At 39.8% G+C, this 26,744-nt stretch overlaps 1 protein-coding gene across 1 annotated transcript; it reads right to left on the bottom strand.

Annotated features, from left to right (window-relative positions):
* Nucleotides 1–208: 208 nt before the first annotated feature.
* On the bottom strand, nucleotides 209–3,469 carry LOC133798564 (rhomboid-like protein 19). The gene is made up of 8 exons (XM_062236924.1): nucleotides 3,168–3,469; nucleotides 2,901–3,025; nucleotides 2,181–2,241; nucleotides 1,872–2,038; nucleotides 1,193–1,298; nucleotides 894–1,096; nucleotides 612–749; nucleotides 209–514 (listed from the first exon to the last, which is right to left on the bottom strand). Exons 1-8 carry the CDS (start codon nucleotides 3,189–3,191, stop codon nucleotides 415–417), a joined length of 924 nt encoding a protein of 307 aa, XP_062092908.1. The 5' UTR covers nucleotides 3,192–3,469; the 3' UTR covers nucleotides 209–414.
* Nucleotides 3,470–26,744: the final 23,275 nt, after the last annotated feature.

Here is a 26,744-nt window from a genome sequence, read left to right as displayed (position 1 = left end):
GAAATCCAAACACTAATTAAAAAGCTCTTTAATGAAAAAAAAAAAAAACCACTCTTTTAAACCAGAAATCCAAACACTAATTAAAAAGCTCAAATTTTGACTTCACTTTTCCAGTGACATCAAAAGTGAAAGTTAGGCCAAACAAGTTATATGTTGGTCAAAGAACATAGAAGAATAGTCGTGCAGAGAAAGCACAAAAAAAAAAGAATTTGTATAATAAGGATTTGATCTATTTCAAAGGGGAAATAAGAAAAAGAAGAAAAAAAATGGCAAAACGGAAAAATTGCAAAATAAATCCATCCTCCAGAATCCAAGAAAAATATGCTCTTCTTAGACACCATTTGCACTTCTAAAATAGTCACTAAAATTACACATTGCTGTTGGTTGACTGCACAGCAGACAGTTTAGATGCAATCAAACATTTTCTACAGCATCTCCTGATTCTTCAGAACCTAGCGCGCCAGCCAGTCTATCAGTTGCCAACCTCTCTTCTAGTGCACGAGCACCTCTTTCCCTGCAAGTGAAGTGCATCACTATATGTCCATTCTCTCTTCTCCCACCAAAACAATTAACTATTGTACTACATAGCTGCATAGAATCAAGAAACTTACCTTCTCCTAGATGCTTCGATAGGATCAGAACCAGGCAACGGGGCTCCTCCCACAGTATAACCCCGGGCATTATTAGCAGCTTCAGATCTTCCACAGAGCATCCGATGGAATATAGATGCAATGGGATCAATTACGGGTCTGAATAACAAGCAAAAAAAGCACTTTTACATGAATATATATGTTATATATATGTAATGAGAGAAAGGAAGATGAAATAACTTGAAATCTTATCGTTTACAAAAGCATAGAAAAAGAAAATGAGATTAAAATATCATTAATTACCTTAAAAAGTCAGGGAAGAAGGTTGAGAATGCAAAATCATCACTTGGATCACCCTTGAGTTTTGTTTCTGGTTTCTTCTGCCAGTATCTGAGGTAAATCCAGCTCATGTATGTGCCAAATATCAGAGTTGGAAGAATTGTTGCTGACTCTGATGCCAAGAAACAAATCACAATTGATAGCAATACCGAGAGAGATGGTAACCACTGTATAATTGGAACGTTCCCAGAGAGTATTAAAGAAAAATCCTCAACTTGCACGAAATTTTCACTAAAGAATAGGCCAGGATAAAAGACTCATACCTTAGCTTTTAATTTTAGTAAAGGAATATCTTGGTCAGGTATGATCTGCTTGATGCCAACTAAGAATCCCGAAAGGATCCCATGGAATCCAGAAAGAGGATTATATCTAGCAGAAAGATAATTAAAGGCTTGAGACATCCAACAAATTATCAAATAAGGCAAATTATACAAAATATATATGTAGTTATATACATTACAAATGATATGATACATATTGAAGAAAGCTCTAGGAGGGTAATTTAAGTTGCAAAATATGCAGTATAAAAGTTGTGTAACTTGTCAATGCAATTACAGTTTAAATTTCATAAGTACGAACAAATTATCAAATCAGGCAAATTATACAAAATATACATGTAGTTATATACATTACAAATGATATGATACATATTGAAGAAAGCCCTAGGAGGGCAATTTAAGTTGCAAAATATGCAGTATAATAGTTGTGTAACTTGTCAATGCAATTACAGTTTAAATTTCACAGGTACTATAATGCCTCAAATTGACAGGAAAACAGTTATACAAATTTCAAGCAGTATTGTCTTTTTTATATTTGGACATAAAATTAGGTACAAAAGAATGCCAGTACGGGAAGTGAAGAAGTTTAGACATAGGTAGGATTGTAGGACAATAAAAGTAAAATCACGAGACTGATATTACTTCATGATATTATGGCACTTACAGGTAATTTTCCTGAGTTGTAATGTAGTACAACGTGATAGCTATAATGAAAACGCACACAGAAGTCAGAAAGTTGACAACAAAGATGAACTTGAGGAATTCCCGAGAACCCCATACAGGCTCAAGCAGCTTCCCAATGAAAAGAAGACCAATGGTGCTCAGAACCACCTGTTAAACAGGTGTGAATGTCATTACTACATAAAATATCAGGCTAGATAGTAATAGGAGAGATGTGTATCAGGCAATAAACAAAACTTTAAGACAGTATAAAAAGCTCAGAAAGTGATGATAATGTAGGAGAAGCTTGTACCCCATGTATCGTTTGTTCAATGTAACCAGCTGTTATAAGGTTCCAGGCAAAAGGAATCGTTCTACAAAATAGAAGTTCAAACAAGAAACAAAATTGCAGGTCATTTATAGCAAAATTTTCAGATTTTACTACATTGGTCAAAAACATTTTTGTTCATGGGTAGGGCTCGGCTATATAGAAATTTAATATGGACAAACCCCATACATTTTCCTTTTGAGAAAATATTACATGAACATGAAAAAAGAGATCATTCGTAGGACAGCAAACAGCTCAAATACTGATTTTTCCTACAGTTCCAGTCATCCCAGGGGAGCCACCTGAGTTGACTCCTTAAACATCACAACCATAGTGAATCAAACAAATTAAATCAAAAGGAAGACGGGAATTACACAACCCATTATTAAATACAAAGACTTCTGTCAGTTTTCCTATTGATTTTGCCAATTTCTTTTCAAACATAGCCAATTGGCGGAATTGAAGATCTATTCAAACTAGCCAAATCCTAAACATGGTAAATTAAAATCCAAATACACCTCCCCACAATCATATTATACGCAACAACGTCAGCCAAATCTCATTAAATTTTGTGGATTTAATTCTGAAAGACCAAAATTAATACAATAATGATTATTCTCTTGTAGCTAAAATTTAAACTCCCCCATTATCACAAGAAACGAAGAGCACAAACTACTCGAATCATCGACATCAAATGAGCACTACCTTGCGGGAATCAGAGCAAGATATTGAATAGCTTGAGGCAAAACCTGGATCACAATGTGGCCACTGATGAGTACCACGGCAAGACCCTTGCATAGCCGAGTGAACCCAGAGAAGGCGCCCATGCCCTATACCAAACAAGAAAAGGGCATTCCATTCTTAGTTCGCAAACAAGATCCGACCATTCAGACTCGAAAACGGACCAGGATCCGAGTTGCAGCAACCCAGTAAAAAACGAAAACGAAAAGGAGAAGTGCGAAGTTGACTTACCCCTGCGAGCGCGGGAGTGGCCATGGCGGGAGAGATATAAGAGTTAGGTTGGGTGGGAGATCTCGGAGATCAGAGGGGTTTTGTGGATTAGAAGCTGACGCTAATAGAGTATTGACAGGGAGACACTCTGAGATCAACGTACACACATTTATAATTTATTCTTCTGTGGAAAAGATAAATTACTAATTATGAGAGTTCTATCCAAGTAGCTTAAACATTACAAATATACATTTTTTTCAGCATAGACTCAACTATACATGCCACATTACAAGTATATCTTTTATGAGAATTTGATCCATTACTACATTTTTCTGTTGGACGGTTTTTTTTTTCAATTTGATGGGATTTTTATTTTATAGGACATTTAATATTGAGGTTTCTCAAAGACATTTTCTCCCATAACTACAGTAATCATTGCAAATGTATCTTTTTGGTTCATTCCATTCATTTTTTTAAACACTTTGTTGATGTAGCATTGACGTGGCCAATTCAAGAATCTAGGCGAAAAATATATATATAGATAGTAGTCTAATGACAAATTTAAAAAAAATATGTATATGCATTCTTAGAGTTAATGTTTATATATTTAGTATCAATAAACTCGATATTGACTAGGTTAAGTTAGTTAAATAGATCCTTGTAGTGCAACTATACTTGTGTCTCGTGACCACATCAGCAAATTGTTTAAAACATGAACAGAATGCAACCAAAGGGGTACATTTGTAATAATTGCTATAGTTCAGAATTTTTTCACGTAAAAAAAAAAAAGGAACTCTACAAGAGAGGTAGTTCGAAGAGGGAATCCTATTTATCTTATTTTATATATTTTTATTATAGGTGCCTACTTAATATTGTTGACCTGTGAAATTGGTCAACGGTCGTATGTACAATGTACGACACATTTTGAACATAATAAGTAATATAAATGACAGAATACGATTATCTTAAGTAAACACAGATAAATTTATAGTGGTTCAGCCCTGTTCTGATGAACAGTAATAACCCAATCCACTTAGTCTTTAGTATTGAGTTACTCGACAATTACATGTATGAACTCAGTAATTCACTTTTCAGAAGAGTTTTTCCAGTCCAAAAAAGAGAGCCCGAAAAAAGTCATTTTTATGAAGCCCTGGGTCCTTTATTTATAGTACCCAGAGGCTGTTACACGATCAGTAGTATTGGAGATCGTGGTTTGGTACACGATCATGGTGAGTGCAGATACGTGTCCACCTTTCCACGATTATGAGATCATGGGTCTTCTCTTGTTTCTATAGATCGTGGTGGATGATGCACGATAGAAACTTCTGGGAAATGTTAACTCTCTGTTGGAATGTCAGACTTAGGTGTTAGGCCCAACGACCAAAGCTTGGGTGCTGGACCTGTGACCTTCTGGGTACTAGGCCTATTGATCTCAGTTTGAACGAGATGAATTACTTCTCAGTGAAGTGTACTTGGGGGTTTAGGCCGACCATCCTATGGAGGATAGGGTCAGAGCGACCACCCCTAATGTCCTTGGGCATATTGGGCTGACCACCCCAGGGTAGGGTCAAGCCGACCACCCCTAGGGTTACAAGGCTTGCTTGGGCCGACCACCCCTAGGGGGTATAGGGCCTGCTTGGGCCGACCACCCCTAGGGGTACAAGGCTTGCTTGGGCTGACCACCCTTAGGGGGTATAGGGCATGCTTGGGCCGACTACCCCTAGGGGGTATAGGGCCTGCTTGGTACCCCTAGGGGGTATAGGGCCTGCTTGGGCCGACTACCCCTAGGGGGTATAGAGCCTGCTTGGGCCGACCACCCCTAGGGGTACTGGTTTGGTCGATTTTCCTATAGGTCCTGGACCTATCCTTTTTGCCCGTCAGTCTTTTCTCAATACTTTATTGTTTTTCCCTGATTTGTGATGTCACGTGTCATATTTTCAATTGCCATGTCATCCTCGTATTTTTTAGGGATAATATTTGCCCTCCAAGTTTATTGTAATGTACTCATCATTACGATAAACTTGATCTAGGCCCAAGAAACATACCATAGCAGTACTTAGATAGTCAAGTCCCTCGAGACATTATATAGTACTTGTTACTATCGATACTTTGCTCGGTACACATTTTTCAAGGATAATTATTAATTCCTAAAAATAATTGGGTTTTTTCAAGGAAAGTTAATTTCCTAAAAATCTAATATATTTTTCAAGGAATTTGACATCCTAAAATTATAATATATTTTTCAAGGAGTTTTTAAGGTCCTAAAAATATAATATATTTTTCAAGAATATTAATTCCTAAAAATAATAAATATTTTTCAAGGAATTTGATTTCCTTAAAATATAAATATTTTTCAAGGAATTTTTAAGGTCCTAAAAATATAATACATTTTTCAAGGATATTAATTCCTAAATATATAAATATTTTTCAAGGAATTTTATTTCCTAAAAATATAAATATTTTTCAAGGAATTTAAATTTAAACCATATTAGATATTTTTCATGAAAATTTGAATTCTTAAAAATATATTTTCTGCCTGAGAGGTTATAAATAGATCTCTCTTTCATTACTGCTCCATGCGCCACTTTCATCTTCTCATCTGCTCCATGCGCCACTTTCAGAAGGATCTAGGTCTGATTTTTCCAGGTCCTCATCAAACTCAGATATTTGGTAAGCATTCTCTTCTAATCATCACATCATTTAATTTACATGTGCTTAGATTCATAAGAAACACTTTGTTCAAGCTTTCTCTGTAAAATTCCTTAGCCTGTGCGATTTCCAAGGTTATAAACCCTATACTGAGCGATTTCCAGGGAGAGGCCGAGCACCTCCTTGGCATGGGCCGAGCACTCCCTTAGAGCCCTTGGGTCGAGCACTCCCTTAGAGCCCTTGGGCTGAGTACTCATAAGTCACAGGCCGAGTACTCCCTTCCTTCCTTTAGGTGATATCCAGACCTAGAATAATGGGCTAGGCCGAGTACTCATAAGTCATAGGTCGAGTACTCCCTTCCTTCCCTTAGGCGATATCCAGACCTAGAATTAGGGCTAAGCTGAGTACTCATAAGTCATAGGTTGAGGACTCCTTTCCTTCTCTTAGGCGATTTTCAGGCATAGGCACTGGATTGGGCTGACCACCTATAGGTCACAGGCTGAGTACTCCCTTTCCTTCCCTTAGGCGATTTCCAGGCCTAGAATTAGGGCTAGGCCGACTACCTTAGGGTCTCATGGGTCGAGTACCTCTAGAGCTTGGTGGGCCGAGTAGTGTATGACTCATGGGCCGAGTAATACTGGCAAGCATAAGCCGACTACCTGGAACCCTAAAAATAATTGTTTCACCTCAGCTAACTTCCTTAATAGTCTTCCTTGTACTGTAAAAATTACTTTTTCTGGAGACTTGAACAGTCCTCTGGCACTTTTCTGAGGCTTGCATCTCCGGGGTTGTTGGCCTAAGGTGGTAGGCCAACCACCTATGCTCATTTTTCTTGCTTGTGGATTCATGGTGGTCGGCCTAGGCTTAGGTTCACTAGGCCAACCCCTATATAAAATTTTGTTCCTGACATGAACATGCCCCCAGCTGTTAGCTTTTTTATGCTCATTTACTAACTTTAATCTTTATTTTTCTTTTGTTGCAGATGTCCAGCTCCTCTTCATCGGACAAGTCAGTAAGTGAGCGTACTCCCCAGAAGTTCTTGGAAAGGTTGAAAAGGATTCACCCTCGTTCCTATTTATACTTATTCAGTGAGGAATATTTCTTAAAGAGGTATTGTCCAATGGCAAGAGTGAAATAGACAACTTGGCAACCCTCTGAAGATGACCCTCAGATTGCCAGGCATATCACTCAGGGCTCCTTGCCGGGCTCTTCTCAGATTACCTCTCAGCACAGTACGCCCTGCGGCTCCCAAGGCACTCAAATCACACCTCAGCGGAGTCATTCTTCTCAGAGGGATAGGTCAGGTCAGCGAGAACCACTGCAACGCCCTTCGCACCAAGATACCAGTCGGGTTCCCCATCGATCTTCTTCTCGGCAAGATTGCACCGAGGGCTTACGTCGCCACACTTCTCATCCTCAAGAGCGTCCTAATCATAGATTCCATCCCAAAGTAGTTCGCCCTCCTTCCAATAGCAAAACAATCTCGCCAGCTGAGCAGCAGAAGAAGAGATGACAAAAGGAGTTCTACTCATCAGATTTTAGGACTACCTTCGCTAATGAGATCATATGGAAACCGATTGAGAAGCCTCGCACTGTTGATTATGAGGTTGTTTGGTTCAATGGGGCTGCCTCTGACATGACTGAGGAGAAGGTAAATAATTTTAGGAAGACCTTTGACCTCTCCGAGGTTTCCATCATTATCCCTGGTCCAGATGATAGAGATGAGGATCCCCCTTTGGGTATGTGCGCTTGGACACACTCCGCCATCAGGTCTGGGGCTCTGCTTCCTCTTCATCTGTACTTCTGAAGTGTAGCAGAATATTTTGGTATTATTCCTTCTCAACAGGCTCCTAATTATTGGGCGTGTTTGCATTGTACATCATCTATCACCATAGGCAGTGGGCTGCCCCAGTGCCTCATGAGATCCACTATCTATTTGACTTGAAGACAAATCCTTCTTAGCGCAAATCGGGATATTTCCACTTCCACCATTATATGAGTGAGGGTACTAACATCTTTTTAGAAGAGATCCTTGGAAATATCAAGGCATTTAGGTATGCCGATAATTATTTTTTTACCAAGGACGCAGAGGCCAACTTCTCCATGTTTAAGCATGTTGGACCCTTTTATAGACCACTCCTGACCCAAGGCATGATCGTTAGGGTCAATGCACTGATTTCCATGACCCCTGAGGAAAATAATGTCAAGAACCTCGTTACACCAGAGAACCTTAGGAAGGTAGGGCTGTTTCCTCCTACCATATCAAATGTTTCAGATGACGATGGTTCTGAGCCTGTGATAGCCCTAGACTCCCCGGGACCCATTCATGTCGAGGAGGTGTCCTCTTCGTCAATATTAGCTATACATGAAGGTGATGAGATGGGTGCATCTGCTACGTATTCATCGCTTGCTTCGAACAACTTTGATGAGGCTGCATTCGAACTTGAATCACATTCAGAAGGTTCGACACTTTATCACTTTTATTCTATGCTTCATCGGTACTTAATATCCTTCAAACATTTGATCTCTTTTTGCAGGTTCAGACATGTTTGGTTTTGTCCATACTTAGCAGAGGTCGACTCCCGCCGAGGCCAGTCTTTCTATTCGAGCTGCGAAAAGGGCCAGGGTCGAGGCTGAGTTGGTCATGGAAGTTTCTCTTGAGGTGTCTCCTCCGACTCCTTTGGCGTTTAGCCCTGTCATAGAGGTTGTGCCATCTTTGTCTACACTATTTTCTTCCACTGTCAATGATGCGGGTGCCTCTTGCTTTGCGCTCGCCCCTTTATCTGAGCCACATTAGTCTACTATACGGAACTTAAGCGCCCTCATGAACCGAGCATCGCATCTAGAGCAAACAACAACAGCCTTTAATGGGATCAAGAATGAGGACCTGAACACCATTCTTATGAAGTCACTCTTAGACATTCAGAGTGTGAGTCATTTACTTTTCCCTTCTTGTCTATTTAGCTTGTGTTCTACAGTTTATCTAACACGTGTATGTTTTTTTTAGGCGTTGATGCTGGTCTCTCATGTTCGTGATTGGTCTGTAGAGTGTACTTCTACACTCTCCAACCTTTGTTCTGAGCTTGAAGCCGTCCGCCAAGAGGTACTGAACCTTAGGCACATTCTCGGCTCTAGGGATGCTGACATTGCCTCAAAGGACGAAGAGATCAATACCCTTCGTAGTACCGTAGAGCTCAAACAAAAAGAAGTGACTGAGTTGACTTCAAAGATAACCCAGATGGAGAGGGAACTTGTTGATCGGCTCCAACAGTCTGAAGCTGAGAAAGAGAAGCTGATTGCCGACATGGACCAATTGCGGAAGGATTTTCTTGTCGAGGAGGAGCAAGAGGTCAAAGCTTCTCAGGACAAGGCTCGAGGGAAGTATTCAGAGACAACCTTCTCTTGCTTCTACTTGATTTGGAAGTCCAACAAAGATCTGAACTTGGATTTTCTTCCTGAGAAAACGCGAGCGAAGGAGCTTAGGAAATGTCTGGCTCATGAGGCTGCCGAGGCTCGGAGTAGCCTTTCAAATGATACACCTCACCCTAGTTAGTCTTGTTGGTATTTTATTATGTTTTTCCTCTCATGCCATTGGTGGGGCACCTTGTACTTGACAATATTTACATATGACATTTTATGCCTTTATGCCTTTTTGTTATGAGTACTCAGTGTATTGATTGAAATTTTTTATTTCCAATGCTTACTAAGTATATCAACTCACAACCCTCATTGGTTCAGGTATTAGTATACTCTGAACACATGTATTTGTGTGCCATACTAACCTTGCTCTTTTACGTTTTTCATGCCAACAACCACGGTAATGTGAGTAGTATAGTACTTCACCAAGTACCATGAATAAAATGGTCAGGTCGACCACCCCATGGGTGATAGGCCGACCACCCTATAGGGTTAATGGACTGGCCGACCACTCTATAAGGGACATGGCTAGGAGTCTCCGTACCAATGCCTTTTTTTGTTTTTTGTTTTTTGCACTTTCGGAACATATGTTGAATAGATGTCCTAGCAAAACTTGAGCTTGCTTAGTTGTTAAGGTCATGCCCTCATTGCTCGTGTATAAACTGATCGGTATGTTCTATATGCCCCCAAGTGATCATGGGTTTAAAAGCCTTGGTCACTTGCTACTTAACCATGCCTTGCTTCGAGCATTTAGACACATAGTACTATCCTTTTCATCCATTGATGCAAGCAGCAAATGCTTGTCCTTCATTGGTAGTCGGGTGATGGTTTCATACTCAGTAGTAATGATACCTATACACAGATGCAGTTTGTGTAGCAAGTGTCGATCACGATATACGTAATCTCTCGTGTACTCGTTATAATGATTGTAGACAGAAATGTCTAAGTTGGACCAACCGGGTCTAGGTGGGCTAATCGAGCCTGTAACGAGTCTTAGATCAAATTATCGATCGGTCCCTCAAGGACTGGATTCGATGATGATCCGGTGACTGGTCCTCGGACCAGTCTCTTTTGTTGATCGTATAGGTCGATAGGTTCCTCAAGAACCAAGATCGAACGTGATAAAATAGTTGGCGACAAGGTCCTCGAACCAGTCTCTTGTTTGGATCGTATGGGTCGATAGGTCCCTCAATGACTAGAATCGAACATGATCCAATATTTGGGTGACAAGGTCCTAGGACCTGTCTCTCGTTTGGATCGTATGGGTCGATAGGTCCCTCAAGCACCAGAATCGAACATGATCCAATATTTGGGCGACAAGGTCCTATGACCTGTCTCTCGTTTGGATCGTATGGGTCGATAGGTCCCTCACGGACTAGAATCGAACATGATCCAATATTTGGAAACAAGGTCCTAGGACCTGTCTCTCGTTTGGATCATATGGGTCGATAGGTTCCTCAAGAACCAAGATCGAACATGATCCGTCTTTTGGTGACAAGTTCCTCGGACCTGTTTCTTGTTGAATGTAATTTACAAAGCTAAGAGAAACTTTAAGAAATCAAATTCATTCAATCATTGAAGCACCATGGCTGTTACATTGATTATTCAAAAATAATACATTTGTCTTATGCTCAGCTATGCTTCTTTCCGCCAAGGATTGGATGGGAACGACATTCAGGGTGTCCGCATCTTTGGCACTGGCAACTTTGACTAAGGCATCGACATTGGCATTCTACTTTCTTGGGACTTGTGTAATTGAGTATCTCTTGAACTGTGCATCATCCTAAGTCCCTTGGCTTGATACTCCCCAAGCACTTGGTACACCACTAGCTGGGAATCACTGAATATCTCCAGGGACTATGCATGTACATCCCGAGACAAGCGTAATCTAGCTAATAATGCCCTGTACTCGACCTCATTGTTTGAAGTGTTGAATTTAAATCTGAGAGCGCAATGGATTCGATTATTCTCCATAGTGACACGTATGATTCCTGTGCCTGAGTTGTGTTCATTGGATGCTCCATCAACATATAGCTTCCATATAGGAGTATCTCCTTCCTTCTCATTATCTCTACTTTCCGATTGGTCGGAAGGGTCTTCAAGATTGGTGCCTTCGACTATGAAGTTGGCCAATGCTTGTCCTTTTATCGCCGTCCTCGAATGATAAGTGATATCAAACTGTCCTAGTTCCACTGCCCACATGAGTAATCGTCCTTAAGCCTCTGTGTAATGCCCTACTACCTTAGAGCCGTTACTAAGTGAGTTTAAAATGTGTACTTAACTCGCTAAGCGAGGTTTTTAGAACAAAAGTGTGATTTAAACAAAAAGACAAGGCTGTAATCTTTAAAAGTACTTCTTTTCGTTAAAAGTTCCAGTTATTCAACATTTGGGATCCCAAAACAAGGTTTGTAAACTATTTACAACTCAAAATAGATACACAGTGGATAAATTATCAAAAACAGAGTTTACTACAGCCATTTCACAAAATTGCCCCCAACCAAAACAGTCGGGCAGGCCAAACATGTACGCGCTGCCCCCACACTCTCCGTAGTCATGGCTGGTTGACTTTCTCTTTGCCCTTACCTACAACACAGAGCACCCGTGAGCCGAAGCCCAGCAAGAAAACTCAAACAGTACATAAGATATGCATAATATACAATCACTACAGCAGATAGCTCATATCTAATCAGACAGTCCACGAAATCTAACACATATACGGCCATGCCGTCCCAGAGGCGTTACCAAAGCCTGGGATCTCAGTCTATACCGTAAGGATATCCCATGTATCCATTGGGGTCTCACCCTAACCACGAGCACTCCATGTGCTAAGTGGTATTCCCGACCCCTCTGCCGTTCTCGGCCTTCGCCGTTCCCGACCCTTCGCCGTTCATTATGCTATTTCCACATTTAGCATTCTCAAGTAACAGTCAAATATATAATCATTCATGTAATGCTACATCGTAGCAATAATACAATCTAGGGCTGCGCCCTGTAACAAGACAGTGGGCCCAAGCCCTACTCTACGGGTGCTACAGTTTTCTTACCTGTATCCCGAGCTTTCTGATGCACTAAGGCCGCGAGCACGATCCTCTAACCCGAGCCTCTCCAAGACCTAGTCACAACACGTATAAAACATCCTTTAATACTAATCAATCCAAAACCACTTCCGGGGACCAATCCCACACTCTCGGGACCCCCAAATTCCTAAAACAATTCATCATAAACATCCCCCGAACCCCCGGAGCAAAAGCTCAAAATTGCAAAATTCCATGTCCTAAAAATAGCCTAGCGCCGTGGCGCTGCCCTAGAGGGCTGCGGCGCCCAGCAAGTCAGAAAGCCTCCCCTGCCCAAAAATAGCCTCGCGCCGCGGCGCCCAAGAACATGGCCGCAGCACTCCTTCGCGAACCCAGAAATCTGGGTTTTTCCCCTGCATTTCCCCGAGCCAAAACACTCCCAATTCATCCCAAACTCACACCTAAGCCCCAAAACCAATTCAAAACCCCAAATAGACCATTCAACAACCTATAAACATCATTACCCAGCTCAATTGCACAATTACTCCCATAAATCACACTTTAGTTTCATGCCTTAATAATTCAAACCAGAAAGTTAAAAGCTTAGACCCAAACCTAAACCACACTTCAAATTCCATAATTCATAACAGAAATAAACTTTATAATTACATAGAATCCTTACCTTGAATGAAGAATCCAACCCTAAGCTCCCTTGCTTCCAGCTCCAAGCTAAGCCTTCTAATTCCACAAGCTGAATTCTCATAAAACCAGCCATGACTATCTTTCGATTTTCATTCTTACCTTCTAGAAATCAAGTTCAAAACTTAACAAAACAGGGGGATAAATCCTTACCTCAGAGTAGTCCTTGACCTGATTTTGATTCCACACCCTTAAGCTCTTCACTAGCCTCAAAGAATCTCAGCTCACTTCCTCTTCCACTTTGCCTTCTAGGTTCTTAGTTTTTCCTTTTCCTTCTTGATTTCTCTAGACCTCCAAAACTTGGCTTTAGTCATACCTAGCATAAAGTATCATATATATTCATTTCCCTTAGCTAAAGCTATCTAAACCTCTGCCAAAAGACCATCTTATCCCTTCATCAAAATCCCTTCCTAACTAAACCTCAAGGACACTCTTGTCCTTTCACCTATATTGCAATTCTACCATTTCTTCCACCTAAACTTGTTACTCTCAACAGTAACTAATGGTTACCCAGGTTACTCAATCACCAATAACCATTAACCACAAATTCTCAACTCAACTCACAAATTTCCCCAAAATACCCCTAGGCTCCTCCCGAGCCGGGTATAAAATCCCATTGTGACTTTTGAGTTACCTAGCTCTCTAGGACCGTCTCAGCATGTGCATCACATTAATATCACCACACCCACGTGGTGCAAACCACATAATATAATTATCACATTTATGCCCTCAACGGGCTAAAATTACCAATTTACCCCTATCATGCAAACGGGGCCCACATGCGTATTTATACCACCTAAACATGCATTCTAATCACATATTCATTTAAATTCATATATTATCATATTAATTCACTTATTGCCCTCCAGGCATGCTAATCAAGGTCCTAAACCTTATTAGCAACTTAGGGTGTTACAATTATCCTCTCCTTACAAGAATTTCGTCCTCGAAATTACCTGAACAACTCGGGATGCCGCTCCCGGATATCAGACTCAAGCTCCCACGTCGACTCCTCAACCTTGATGTTCCTCCACAGCACTTTAACTAAGGCGATGGTCTTGCTCCGCAAGACTTTATCCTTCTTATCGAGGATCTGAACAGGCTTCTCCTCGTATGATAAATCCTGATCCAACTCCAAGTTGTCATAGCTCAACACATGAGTAGTATCTGATACATATTTCCAAAGCATGGACACATGAAACACGTCATGAACCCCTAACAGAGCTGGAGAGATCGCTAACCTGTAAGCTACCTCACCAACTCGTTCCAGAACCTCAAAGGGGCCAACAAACCTGGGACTCAGCTTACCCCAAACACCGAATCGTTTCACTCCTCTCAGGGGTGAAACCCTGAGGAACACATGATCGCCGACCTGAAACTCCACATTCTTGCGTATCAGATCTGAGTAACTCTTATGGCGACTCTGGGAGGCGAGCATATGAGCTCTGATCTTCTCAATTGCCTCATTGGTCCTCTGAACCATCTCAGGACCTAGATATCTTCTCTCACTTGTCTCATCCCAGTGTATCGGTGATCTGTACTTCCTCCCATACAACATCTCATACGGAGCCACTCCGATAGTTGCTTGATAGCTATTGTTATACGAGAACTCAATCAATGGGAGATACTTACTCCAGGATCCCCCAAAATCTAACACACAGGCTCGAAGCATGTCTTCCAGTATCTGAATTGTCCTCTCAGACTGCCCATCTGTCTGAGGATGGTAAGCGGTACTGAACCGTAGCTGTGTGCCCATTGCCTTCTGCAGGCTCTCCCAAAACTTGGAGGTGAAGGTGGGGTCTCTGTCGAATACTATCGACCTCGGAGCCCCATGAAGTCGAACAATTTCCTTTATATAAAGCTCAGCATACTACTCTACAGTATAAGTTGTTCTCACAGGTAAAAAGTGGGCGGACTTAGTATACCTGTCTACAATCACCCACATTGAATCATGCTGACCCACGGTCTTCGGCAATCCAACCACAAAGTCCATCGCAATATCCTCCCATTTTCACTCAGGAATCCCTAGAGGCTGCAATAACCCTGCTGGCCTTTGTTTTTCAGCCTTAATCTACTGACAATTTAGGCACCTTGTCACATAGTCTACCACATCCCTCTTCATGCCTGACCACCAGTACAAAACTTTCAAGTCTTGGTACATCTTCGTAGTACCCAGGTGTAGAGAGTAGGGAGTGGTGTGAGTCTCATCTAGAATCTCTCGTCGAATATCTGGACCAATCGGATTACAAATTCGTCCCTTGTATCTCAGCAGGCCCATCTCTGCAAGAGAGTGGTCCTTAATCGTTCCAGCTAGGACATTCTCCCTACGCTCAACTAACTAGGGATCCTTTCCCTGTGCTTCCTTAATCCTCTCAAGGAGCGTGGACTGGAGAGTTATGTTGGCTAACCTACCAACCACTAACTCTATACCGGCTCTGGCCATCTCCTCAGCTAGTCTGTCTGATATCTGTCTTGAACTATACAACTGACCTGGGCCCTTCAGGCTCAATGCATCATCCACAACATTAGCTTTTCCAGGATGATATAAAATGTCACAACCGTAATCCTTTACCAACTCTAACCACCTCCTTTTGCGCATATTCAGATCTTTCTGGGTAAAGAAATACTTTAGACTCTTGTGATCAGTGTATATCTCGCACTTTTCACCATATAGATAATGCCTCCACACCTTAAGCGCGAATACCACTGCAGCCAACTCCAGGTCATGCGTGGGATATCTCTGCTCGTACTCCTTTAACTGCCTTGACGCATAAGCTATTACTTTCCTAGCTTGCATCAACACACATCCCAAACCCTGTCTAGAAGCGTCACAATAGACCACAAACTTTTCATTATCTGTCGGCAAGCTCAACACTGGTGCAGTAATCAATCGCCGCTTCAACTCTTTAAAGTTGTTCTCACATCGATCTGTCCACACATACTTAGTCTTCTTTCTAGTCAACTCTGTCAATGGGGTAGCAATTCTAGAGAACCCCTCTACAAATCGTCGGTAGTACCCTGCTAATCCGAGAAAACTTCTAACTTCAGGAACACTGCTCGGTCTAGGCCAATCTCTCACTGCCTCTATCTTACTTGGGCCAACCAGTATCCCCTCCTTACTAACAATATGGCCCAAGAATGTAACTTGCGGTAACCAGAACTCACACTTGCTAAACTTGGCATATAGCTTGTGCTCTCTCAGCCGCTGTAACACCAGGCGCAGATGATGCTCATGCTCTGTCTCTGACTGGGAGTACACCAGTATATCATCGATGAACACAATAACAAACTTATCCAGGTAGTCCTTGAAAATTCTATTCATCATATCCATGAAAGCTGCTGGGGCATTAGTTAATCCAAAGGACATAACCAGAAATTCATAATGGTCGTACCTTGTCCGAAAAGCTATCTTCGGTATGTCCTCCTCCTTAATTCTCAATTGATGATAGCCTGACCGAAGATCGATCTTTGAGAACACCGTACTCCCTTGAAGCTGATCAAATAAATCATCAATCCTAGGCAGTGGATACTTGTTCTTAATGGTCAGCTTATTCAACTCCCTGTAATCAATGCACATCCTAAGCGACCCATCCTTCTTCTTAACAAATAGCACTGGAGCACCCCATGGCGAGAAACTCGGTCTGATGAACCCCAAATCCAATAATTCCTGTAACTGAATCTTCAATTCTTTTAACTCTGCTGAAGCCATTCTATAAGGTGCCCTGGAAACTGGCTCCACCCCCGGTGCCAACTCTATGACGAACTCAATCTCCGGCTGTGGCGGAAACCCCGGCAAGTCCGCTGGAAATAAGTTTGGAAACTCACATACCAACCTAGTTTCATTCGGTCCCACTGCCACCACCTTAGAAGTATCTACAACACTTGCTAGGAGTCCCATGCAGCCTTCCTGCATTAGGTCTCTAGCCTTCAGTGCTGAAATCCTAGGCACTCGCGGTCCATTCACCATCCCCACAAATACAAAAGGCACCTCACCTTCCGGTTCAAAAGTCACCATATGCCGCTTGCAATCAATCGTTGCTCCATACCTCATTAACCAATCCATTCCTAATATCATATCAAAATCATCCATATCTAATTCAACTAGATCAACAAACAGTTCCCTACCATCTATCTCTACTCGTAATGCTCTAACTCATCTCCTAGAGACTACCAGTTCTTCCGTTGGCAACAAAGTCTGAAAATTCCTAGTATACACAATACTAGGTCTACAAAGCTGGTCTATCACCCTAGCAGATACAAATGAGTGGGTAGCCCCTGAATCAATCAATGCAGTATACAAAGAACCAGCGCTAGAGATCTGACCTGTCACAACTGAGGGACTAGCCTCCGCCTCAGTCTGAGTCAAAGTGAATACCCTGGCGGGAGCGACACTGTCTCCCTCCTTTGGCTCTTCCTTCTTAGCTTGTGGGCAGTCTTTCTTTAGATGGTTGGCACTCCCACAGATAAAACATGCCCTAATCCGGCACTCACCCTGATGTCGTCGCCTACACCGAGGACACACTGGAAAACTCCTCCAGTTGTCACCACTGCCCTGGCGGCCACCAACAGAACCCCACACTCTCCTATCAGATTAGGAGGAGTAAATGAATCTGGAACCCTTCTTTTCTGCTCACTGGGGCCACTGCCCCAACTAGACCCAACGAAAGGAGGCACAGTCCTCCTGGCATCGCGCCTAACAACATTGTCCTTCCATATCTGATCCTCAGCCCACTCTGCAGTAAGGGCCTTATCCACTGCTTGTGCATAAGTAGTAGTCTCTGGAACCAATGTAATATTCACATCACGGGCGATCATCACATTCAATCCCCGTATAAATCTGTCTCTCCTGGCCGCATCTGTCGGCACTAGGTCTGGCACAAACTTCGCCAGTCTGTCGAATCTCAGGGCATACTCAGTAACTGATAATCTGTTCTGAGTCAGGTTGATAAACTCATCAACCTTCACAGCTCGAACTGCTATGCTGTAGTATTTCTCATTGAAGACACTCTTAAATTCTTCCCATGTCATGACCGCAACATTCCTCCGCTGTCTCACTACATCCCACGAGATGCGGGCATCGTCCCTAAGCATGTAGCTAGCACAAGCTACCCTTTCACTTCCTTCGACCCTCATAAAGTCCAAGATCAAAGAAATCATGTTCATCCACTACTCTGCCCGCAGTGGGTCTGATCCACCCTCAAAAGTAGGAGGTTGTTGCTTCCTGAATCTTTCGTACAAGGGTTCCCACCTGTTCTCAGTCACAGGCTGAACCGGCACTGGCGACACATTCTGCTGTATTGGCAACCCTGCAACTTGTGGAGGGGTCTGTTGCCTCATCTGACGGAGTTCTTCCTCTGTTCTCTGCAGTTTAGCCTCCATTTCGGCCAATATCTGCTGCCAGTTCTGTGGGGCAGGTGGAGGGTCCTAACCCTGATTGTCATCCTCGGCCCGACTGCCGCGAAGTCTGGATGATTGCCGAGGCATTACAACTATATGCCTGCAATCAGTGACACCGCTCATCAGGCATGATAACAAAATCCAATTCCACCTCCCATTCTCAACAATCAACCAAAATCAACAATCCAAATGTAGTACAAACAACATACAACACACAACGGGCCTTGCCCTGGCATCATGCATATGTTATTTCACTCATCATGCTCTTTATAAACTAAGCAGGTAGACAGGACAACCAAGCACATATTCAAACATAATAATCAACCATACCAATCAACCCTGAGTCGAGCTTTTCAATGGCAGCGTGCGTACATGTTCGGTCAATCTCCAGAACCAATAAACCTTTGCTCGCTCTGATACCAAGTTGTAACGCCCTACTACCTTAGAGTCGTTACTAAGTGAGTTTAAAATGTGCAATTAATTTTAGAAAAAAAGTGTGATTTAAACAAAAAGACAAGGCTGTAATCTTTAAAAGTACTTCTTTTCGTTAAAAGTTCCAGTTATTCAACATTTGGGATCCCAAAACAAGGTTTGTAAACTATTTACAACTCAAAATAGATACACAGTGGATAAATTATCAAAAACAGAGTTTACTACAGCCATTTCACAAAATTGCCCCCAACCAAAACAGTCAGGCAGGTCAAACATGTACACGCCGCCCCCACGCTCTCCGTACTCATGGCTGGTTGACTTTCTCTCTGCCCTTACCTGCAACACAGAGCACCCGTGAGCCGAAGCCCAGCAAGAAAACTCAAACAGTACCTAATCAGACAGTCCACGAAATCTAACACATATATGGCCATGCCGTCCCAGAGGTGTTACCAAAGCCTGGGATCTCGGTCTATATCGTAAGGATATCCCATGTATCCATTGGGGGCTCACCCTGACCACGAGCACTCCATGTGCAAAGTGGTATTCCCAGCCCCTCTGCCATTCTCGGCCTTCGCCGTTCTCGGCCCTTCGCCGTTCCCGGCCCTTTGCCGTTCATTATGCTATTTCCACATTTAGCATTCTCAAGTAACAGTCAAATATATAATCATTCATGTAATGCTACATCCTAGCAATAATACAATCTAGGGTCGCGCCCTGCAACAAGACTGTGGGCCCAAGCTCTGCTCTACGGGTGCTACAGTTTTCTTACCTATATCCCGAGCTTTCTGATGCACTAAGGCCGCGAGCACGGTCCTCTAACCTGAGCCTCTCCAAGACCTAGTCACAACACGTATAAAACATCCTTTAATACTAATCAATCCAAAACCACTTCCCGGGACCAATCCCACACTCTTAGGACCCCCAAATTCCTAAAAAAATTCATCTGAAACATCCCCCGAACCCCCGGAGACATGCAAGCTAGGCTTTAAAGTCAAGAGGAAGAAATTCGTCTTCTGACACAGTAGGTTCCGCCAAGGAATGCTGCCACCAGACTTGCCACCTATTATGGCACTAGTAGTATAGCCGCCTGAGATTGGGAATAGGTGGGAGCCACTGTATGAAAGGTTTAGGAAGCAGCATCCTCCAATCTTCAAGGGAGGACCGAACCACTTAAGGCTGAACAGTGGATGAGTCAGATCACCTTCATCCTGGACTTCATGAGGGTGGTAGGTAATAATAGGGTGGCCTATGCCACTTACATGTTTCGAGATGATGCCCGATGATGGGTGTCGTATGCCGTATCAAAATAAAATATATTTATTCCTTATTACTCACTAAATTATTAGTAAAGTGGTAGTAAGGGTTGAACCCACGATGACTATTATTCAATTTTTCATTCAAAATAAAAATAAGAATTAAATAGGGGATCTTGTTTCAATATTTAATAACACAAAATAAAGTTATAAACAAAGAACAATGGATAATACGATCTTAAAGAAACAGTTAAGAATTATTCTCCACCTTCGACAATCAATTTATCAACAATGAAGAATAATATTTGTTATTCCCAATTAAACTATTAACCTTGCAGATAAGACTTAAGAAGTCAATTATCCCAGTTTCCCTAATATAATTAATTAAAGTTAAGCGCTCTTAATTAACCCTTTTTACCAGCAATAAACCCATTAAGCATGCGATTTATTTAACCTAGTAAAAGCATTACACTCTATGGAAATAGGTTAATCTAGGAAACAAATTCATTAAGCATCCAATCCATTTAACCTAGGTTCTTTTTTTCATCGCAATCAAAATTCCTGTTACAATATCTTAATTGTAATTTATCACTCTACTTAGAATCCTAAACTATTAGGTGAATAGCAATCCTAAGATGATTGTAGAACAATGCAAAACCCAAATTAGTGGCCATCTAAACAAGATTTTACAAAATTCATAACATTCAAATAGAAAAATAGAAGCAATTTAATATAAGGGAATAGAAGAAATAAAATTCATCAATGCATTCAAGATCTCATGTCTAGGGTTTTGAAATAACCCTCAACTATAAAGAAAATTACTCCATAATCACATTCATATTCATAAATATAAATATTCAATGAAAGTAAAAGAGTTTTGAGAAGAAAGAAAAATTAGATTGAAGAATGTTGATGATGATGTCTTTTCTCCTCCTTTGCTACTCTAGCCTCTAAAATTTGCAATCCAAAGTTGTATTCAAAGTTAACCCTAATCCCTTTAATAGCCCTTTAAAAAATACATTGAAAATTCTAAAATTAAGGAAAAAAATCGATCGCCAACCACGGCCAGTGTTTCAGGGCTTGGCCACTTGAACATGTATTTTCCCGAAAATTGAGCTCCAGCCATGGCCTAGGACATTGCTGGCCATGGCGACTACATTTTGTCCCCCAGGATGCGGCCTGAAATAAGGCTGGCCGTGGCCGTAGAAATTTTCCCATTTTTTCGGTTTTCTTCAATTGCAGCCACTGATAGTATTTTAACCATAACTTCCTCGATATAACTCATAATTGGACGATTAAAAAAGATATGGAAAGCTAAGAAAATAATATAAAACTTTTATTCATAGGTTGATTTCCAAAAGAGTATTGAAAAGTATGAAAATTAAGTGTGAAGTTTCAGACTTGTAGTTCTGAGCTTAACCATTGCTTGTAAACACATCCCAAATTCATTATTTTTCATCCAAATGTCTTGAAAATCCCAAAATCACAAAATAAACTAAATAAACATATATAAATAAATAATCAAGTGCATAATCATAGAAGAATAATGAATTAAAAATAGACAAATTCGATACTTATCAAATTCCCCCACACTTGACATTTGCTTGTCCTTGAGCAAACAAAATAAAAACTAAACACATAAGAAATGGTTATTTCGAAAGCACTAGTTGTCTCAATTGATCAAACAAATAAGTCATAGGAAGATTTCGAATTCCACATTCCTCATAATTTAAACTCAATGCCAATTACCACTTAAACTCGATCTCTTTATGATTATGCACAATCAAACTTACTAAAACACAAACATTCGAATCAATTTATACATGCTAAAGTATGTTTTAAAGTCTCTTGTATGGTAAATATTTTCATGAAAAGCATCCACTCCATGGACATTAACCAATTATTCTCCACTAATGTAAACACACATAATCAAGAATCAAAAGGTCTTTAAAAGCTTGTAATGTAAGGCTATGGTTAAAGGTAGATGAAAAATGAATATTTAAGCTTAAATCACACCATAGCCTATATTTTTTTTTTCTATTATCTAGATCTTCCCACAAATTTCCAATGCAATTTAAAAATATAAAACCTTTCCATTTTTTCTTTCCACATCGATCTTACTATATCCCCCACATTTATACTTTTGCAAACTTTTTTTTCTTTTTTTTTTTCAATGCAAAGTTTTTCTTCTCTTTATTTTTGTTTCTTTTAAACTTCATTGGATGAAATAGTAGATCATATATACTTTCATATTATAATCCAACAAACCAATACAACTTTCCCTTCTTACAATCCATAACCCAACCCCACCAAAACAAACAATCATATAAAATTATGGTGCAATGGGTCACAAAAAGAGATAAAATTTTCAAGCTACAAATGTTTAGATATTGGCTTATAAAAGAAAAAGATTAGTCATTATGTCTCAAAAATGGGAAACTATGATATTCAATTTCACAGGTAAGTTTGAAATGTTCAAACGATCCAAAGAGCACGCCTTAATCATCTTCCTAATCATGTGTACTTAGGATTTCGCCTCAAACAATTAATCAATGGTTTCTAGAGTGGTCAAGACTATATATATAGATGATAGCATGCATAAATATCTCCAAACAATAGCGAAAGGTAAATCTAATTGTACACATTATGTTTAAAAATCGAAGATCAAGCTTAAGTAACAACCACACAAGAGTTAAGCACACAATTCATGCAGAATTCATCAAGTTCCTAAACATATTCTTATCTCAATAAGAAGTTTTATCATTGACAGAAAACTTTCAACATAACCATGCTTATGACAAACTAAAAAAAATTAAAAAAATGAAAATATAAACAGCTAAACAACAAAAAATAACTAAACAACCCAAACACATAACAACTAAATAAATGACAAATAAAAATAAAACAGGCAGTTTTCCCTTCCCCCACACTTAATTTTAGCATTATCCTCAAGGCATATACTAAATAAAAAATCAATGCAAAATAAAAAGATAAGGGTAAGAAAAACTCCCTCAAGTTTGCTTTGTTTAATGTCGTTAATGATGTGATCGTAATTGTTATGGTGGGTCATTTAATAGAACCTTCTTCCTGCTCTACTTATCAATAGAATTCAACATTTCAAACTGTATAACTTCACAATCAAATTCTATTGTAAGTACCCATACTTTGACATCCAATTTTGTACTTGTAATCAGTAGGAATGAACTCCCAAATTGGACCTACACCAAAACATCTACAACTACCCTTAGGGGATAAGCATTAGTGCGATCAACTAATCAAATAATAACACTAGTTTCTTTTCTTAACCAGAGATTTAAAAAAGAAAAAATAGAATAAGATATAACATTAATAGATGCTCCTAAATCTATCATACAATGTTCAGACCTGGATTTACCGATAGTGTATGTATTTATAAACATCGCAAGGTCTTGACACTTTGGTGGCAACTTCCTTTGGAGAATAGCAGAAACATTCTCCCCCACACTTATCTTTTTATCACCCTTTTGTTTCCTTTTATATGTGGACAACTCGTTAGGAAGCTTAACATATGGTGGTACTTGCTTAATGGTTTTAAGGAGCAAATATTGATTTTAAGGATCACCTTATTTTCCTCCTCATTCTTAAATTTTGTCAATTTGCTCGGAAAATGAGGAATAGGGATGTACGATATCACAGTTGGTTTGTGTAGCATGTTCTGTGATTATGGACCAAATGACGTGAAGGTTTCGATCTCCGTTGGAGAAGATGCTTATGGGGTTGAATTGTTGACTTCTTGAGTTGGAATTTGGTCAAATGTTGTGTCTGGGTGAGGTGGCATGTCAAGTTGTGTACCACTTTGGAGAGATAGGGTACTATCATTCACTATGAAATTACTCTCCAATTCTGTGGGTAATTCTCCAATATTCTCAACCTCAAGATTATTCAATGATGTAGCAATTTGTCCCATAGTACTCTCCAAATTCTTGAGGGACGCTTCTGTACCCTGAAGAATAACTTGGGTCTGTATAGTTGAAGCCACAAAGATTTTTAGCACATTTGAAATTGATGGTTCCTAATCTTGTAACATTCTTGTAGGAGGTTGTTAAGGAAAAGGCCCATAAGGCTGCTCTGATATCTGTTGAAGTTGGAGATTGCTGGCATTCAGTGCATTGATGAGATCTCCAATTGATGGATATGAATATTGTAGCGTGAACTCATTATATTATGTTTGAGAATAGTAATTTGGCTCAACATGTTGATTTCCACCATAGAAAGTATTATAATATTCTTCTCATTGTGAATTGTAATTGTTAGAATAGGGGTCATATCTATTCATTTCAGGATCATAATAATGTTGATAGTACATTGTCATGTCTCAAATCAAGTTCTATGCAAGCCTTGAAAACATCAACCACAACTAATAAACCAAGTTAGTAAAAAGGAAAAAAATGAATATCAAATTAAATAAAATAGTCCCCGGCAACGGTGCCAAAAATTTGATGGGCGTCGTATGCCATATCAAATTTAAATATATTTATTCCTTATTACTCACTAAATTATTAGTAATGTGGTAGTAAGGGTAGAACCCATGAGGACTATTATTCAATTTATCATTCGAAATAAAAATAAGAATTAAATAGGGGATCTTGTTTCAAGATTTAATAACACAAAATAAAGTAATAAACAAAGAACAATCGATAATACAATCTTAAAGAAACAGATAAGAATTATTCTCCACCTTCGACAGTCAATTTATCAACAATGAAGAATAATATTCGTTATTCCCAATTAAACTATTAACCTTGCAGATAAGACTTAAGCAGTCAATTATCTCAATTTCCCTAATATAATTAATTAAAGTTAAGCACTCTTAATTAACCATTTTTACCAGCAATAAACCCATTAAGCATGCAATTTATTTAACATAGTAAAAGCATTACACTCTATGGAAATAGGTTAATCTAGGAAACAAATTCATTAAGCATCCAATCCATTTAACCTAGGTTCTTTTTTTCATCGCAATCAAAATTCCCGTTACAATATCTTAATTGTAATTTCTCACTCTACTTAGAATCCTAAACTATTAGGTGAATAGCAATCCTAAGATGATTGTAGAACAATGCAAAACTCAAATTAGTGGCCATCTAAACAAGATTTTACAAAACTCATAACATTCAAATAGAAAAATAGAAGCAATTTAATATAAGGGAATAGAAGAAATAAAATTCATCAATGCATTCAAGATCTCATGTCTAGGGTTTTGAAATAACCCTCAACTATAAAGAAAATTACTCCATAATCACATTCATATTCATAAACATAAATATTCAATGAAAGTAAAAGAGTTTTGAGAAGAAAGAAAAACTAGATTGAAGAATGTAGATGATGATCTCTTTTCTCCTCCTCTGCTGCTCTAGCCTCTAAAATTCGCAATCCAAAGTTGTATTCAAAGTTAACCCTAATCCCTTTAATAGCCCTTTCAAAAATACATTTAAAATTCAAAAATTAAGGAAAAAATCGATCGCCGGCAGCGACCAGTGTTACTTGGCAGCTGCGGCCACTAGAACATGTATTTTTCTGAAAATTAAGATCTGACTACGGCCACTACGTTCTGTCCCCAAAACCGCAACCTAAAATAAGGCTGGTCGCGGCCGTAGCAATTTTAATAGTTTTTTCAGTTTTCTTCAACTACTGCCACTAACAATATTTTAACCATAACTTCCTTGATATAACTCGGAATCAGACGATTCAAAAAGCTATGGAAAGCTAAGAAAAAGATATAAAACATGTATTTCTAAGTTAATTTCCAAAAGAGTATTTAAAAAATATCAAAATCAAGTGTGAATTTTTAGGCTTGTAATTCCGACCTTAACCATTGCTTGTAAAACATCCCAAATTCATTCTTTTTCATCAAAATGTCTTGAAAATCCTAAAAACACAAAATAAACTAACTAAACACATATAAATAAATAAACAAGTGGATAATCATAGAAGAATAATGAATTAAAAATAGACAAATTTGATACTTATCACTCGCATTTCGTGGGAGGTGGCATCCCGGACTCGAGATGTTTCTACCATGAGTTGGGACGAGTTTAGAGATTCGTTCAACCAGAAATACTATAGCATTGCCGTCAGGGTGGCAAAGGGGAATGAGTTCATCGGTCTGGTACATGACAGCATGACAGTTACTGAGTAGTCCTGAAATTCGATAGGTTATCAAAGTTTGTACCTGATCTAGTCCTTATAGATGCAGCCAGGAAAGACAGGTTTGTTCGGGGGCTGAATGCGATGATAGCCTAAGATGTGCAGATCACATCAGTAGTTTGGGAGACAACTTATGCCCAGGTGGTTGAGAAGGCCCTCACCACTGAGGAGGTAGAGAACAAGATATGGTGGGAGAGAGTTGCAAGATGGGATGTTTGGAAGGCAGCGCCTCCACTTACAGTGTAACGTCCCAAAATTACCTAATAAGGCTTAGGACCTTGATTAGGGGGCCAGGATGGAGTTATATGGAATTATATGTTTATTTGATATATTTTATTGTGATTATGTGAGTTATATGATAATATAACTAGTTATGCATGTTTAGGGATATTAAATATGCATGTGGGCCCGTTTCTTATTAGAAGGGAAACTTTCATAATTTGGCATGTTATGGGCATAATTGTATATATATATATATATTCATATATGTGATATATGTGAGAGACCACATTATTATGTGGGTTTATTATTTGGGTTACTTGGCACGAGAC

Source organism: Humulus lupulus, chromosome 8 (assembly GCF_963169125.1).
Source record: "Humulus lupulus chromosome 8, drHumLupu1.1, whole genome shotgun sequence".
Lineage (NCBI taxonomy): Eukaryota > Viridiplantae > Streptophyta > Magnoliopsida > Rosales > Cannabaceae > Humulus > Humulus lupulus.
The sequence above is the reverse complement of the archived record's forward strand: the minus strand, read 5'-3'. Positions and strand labels throughout refer to the sequence as shown.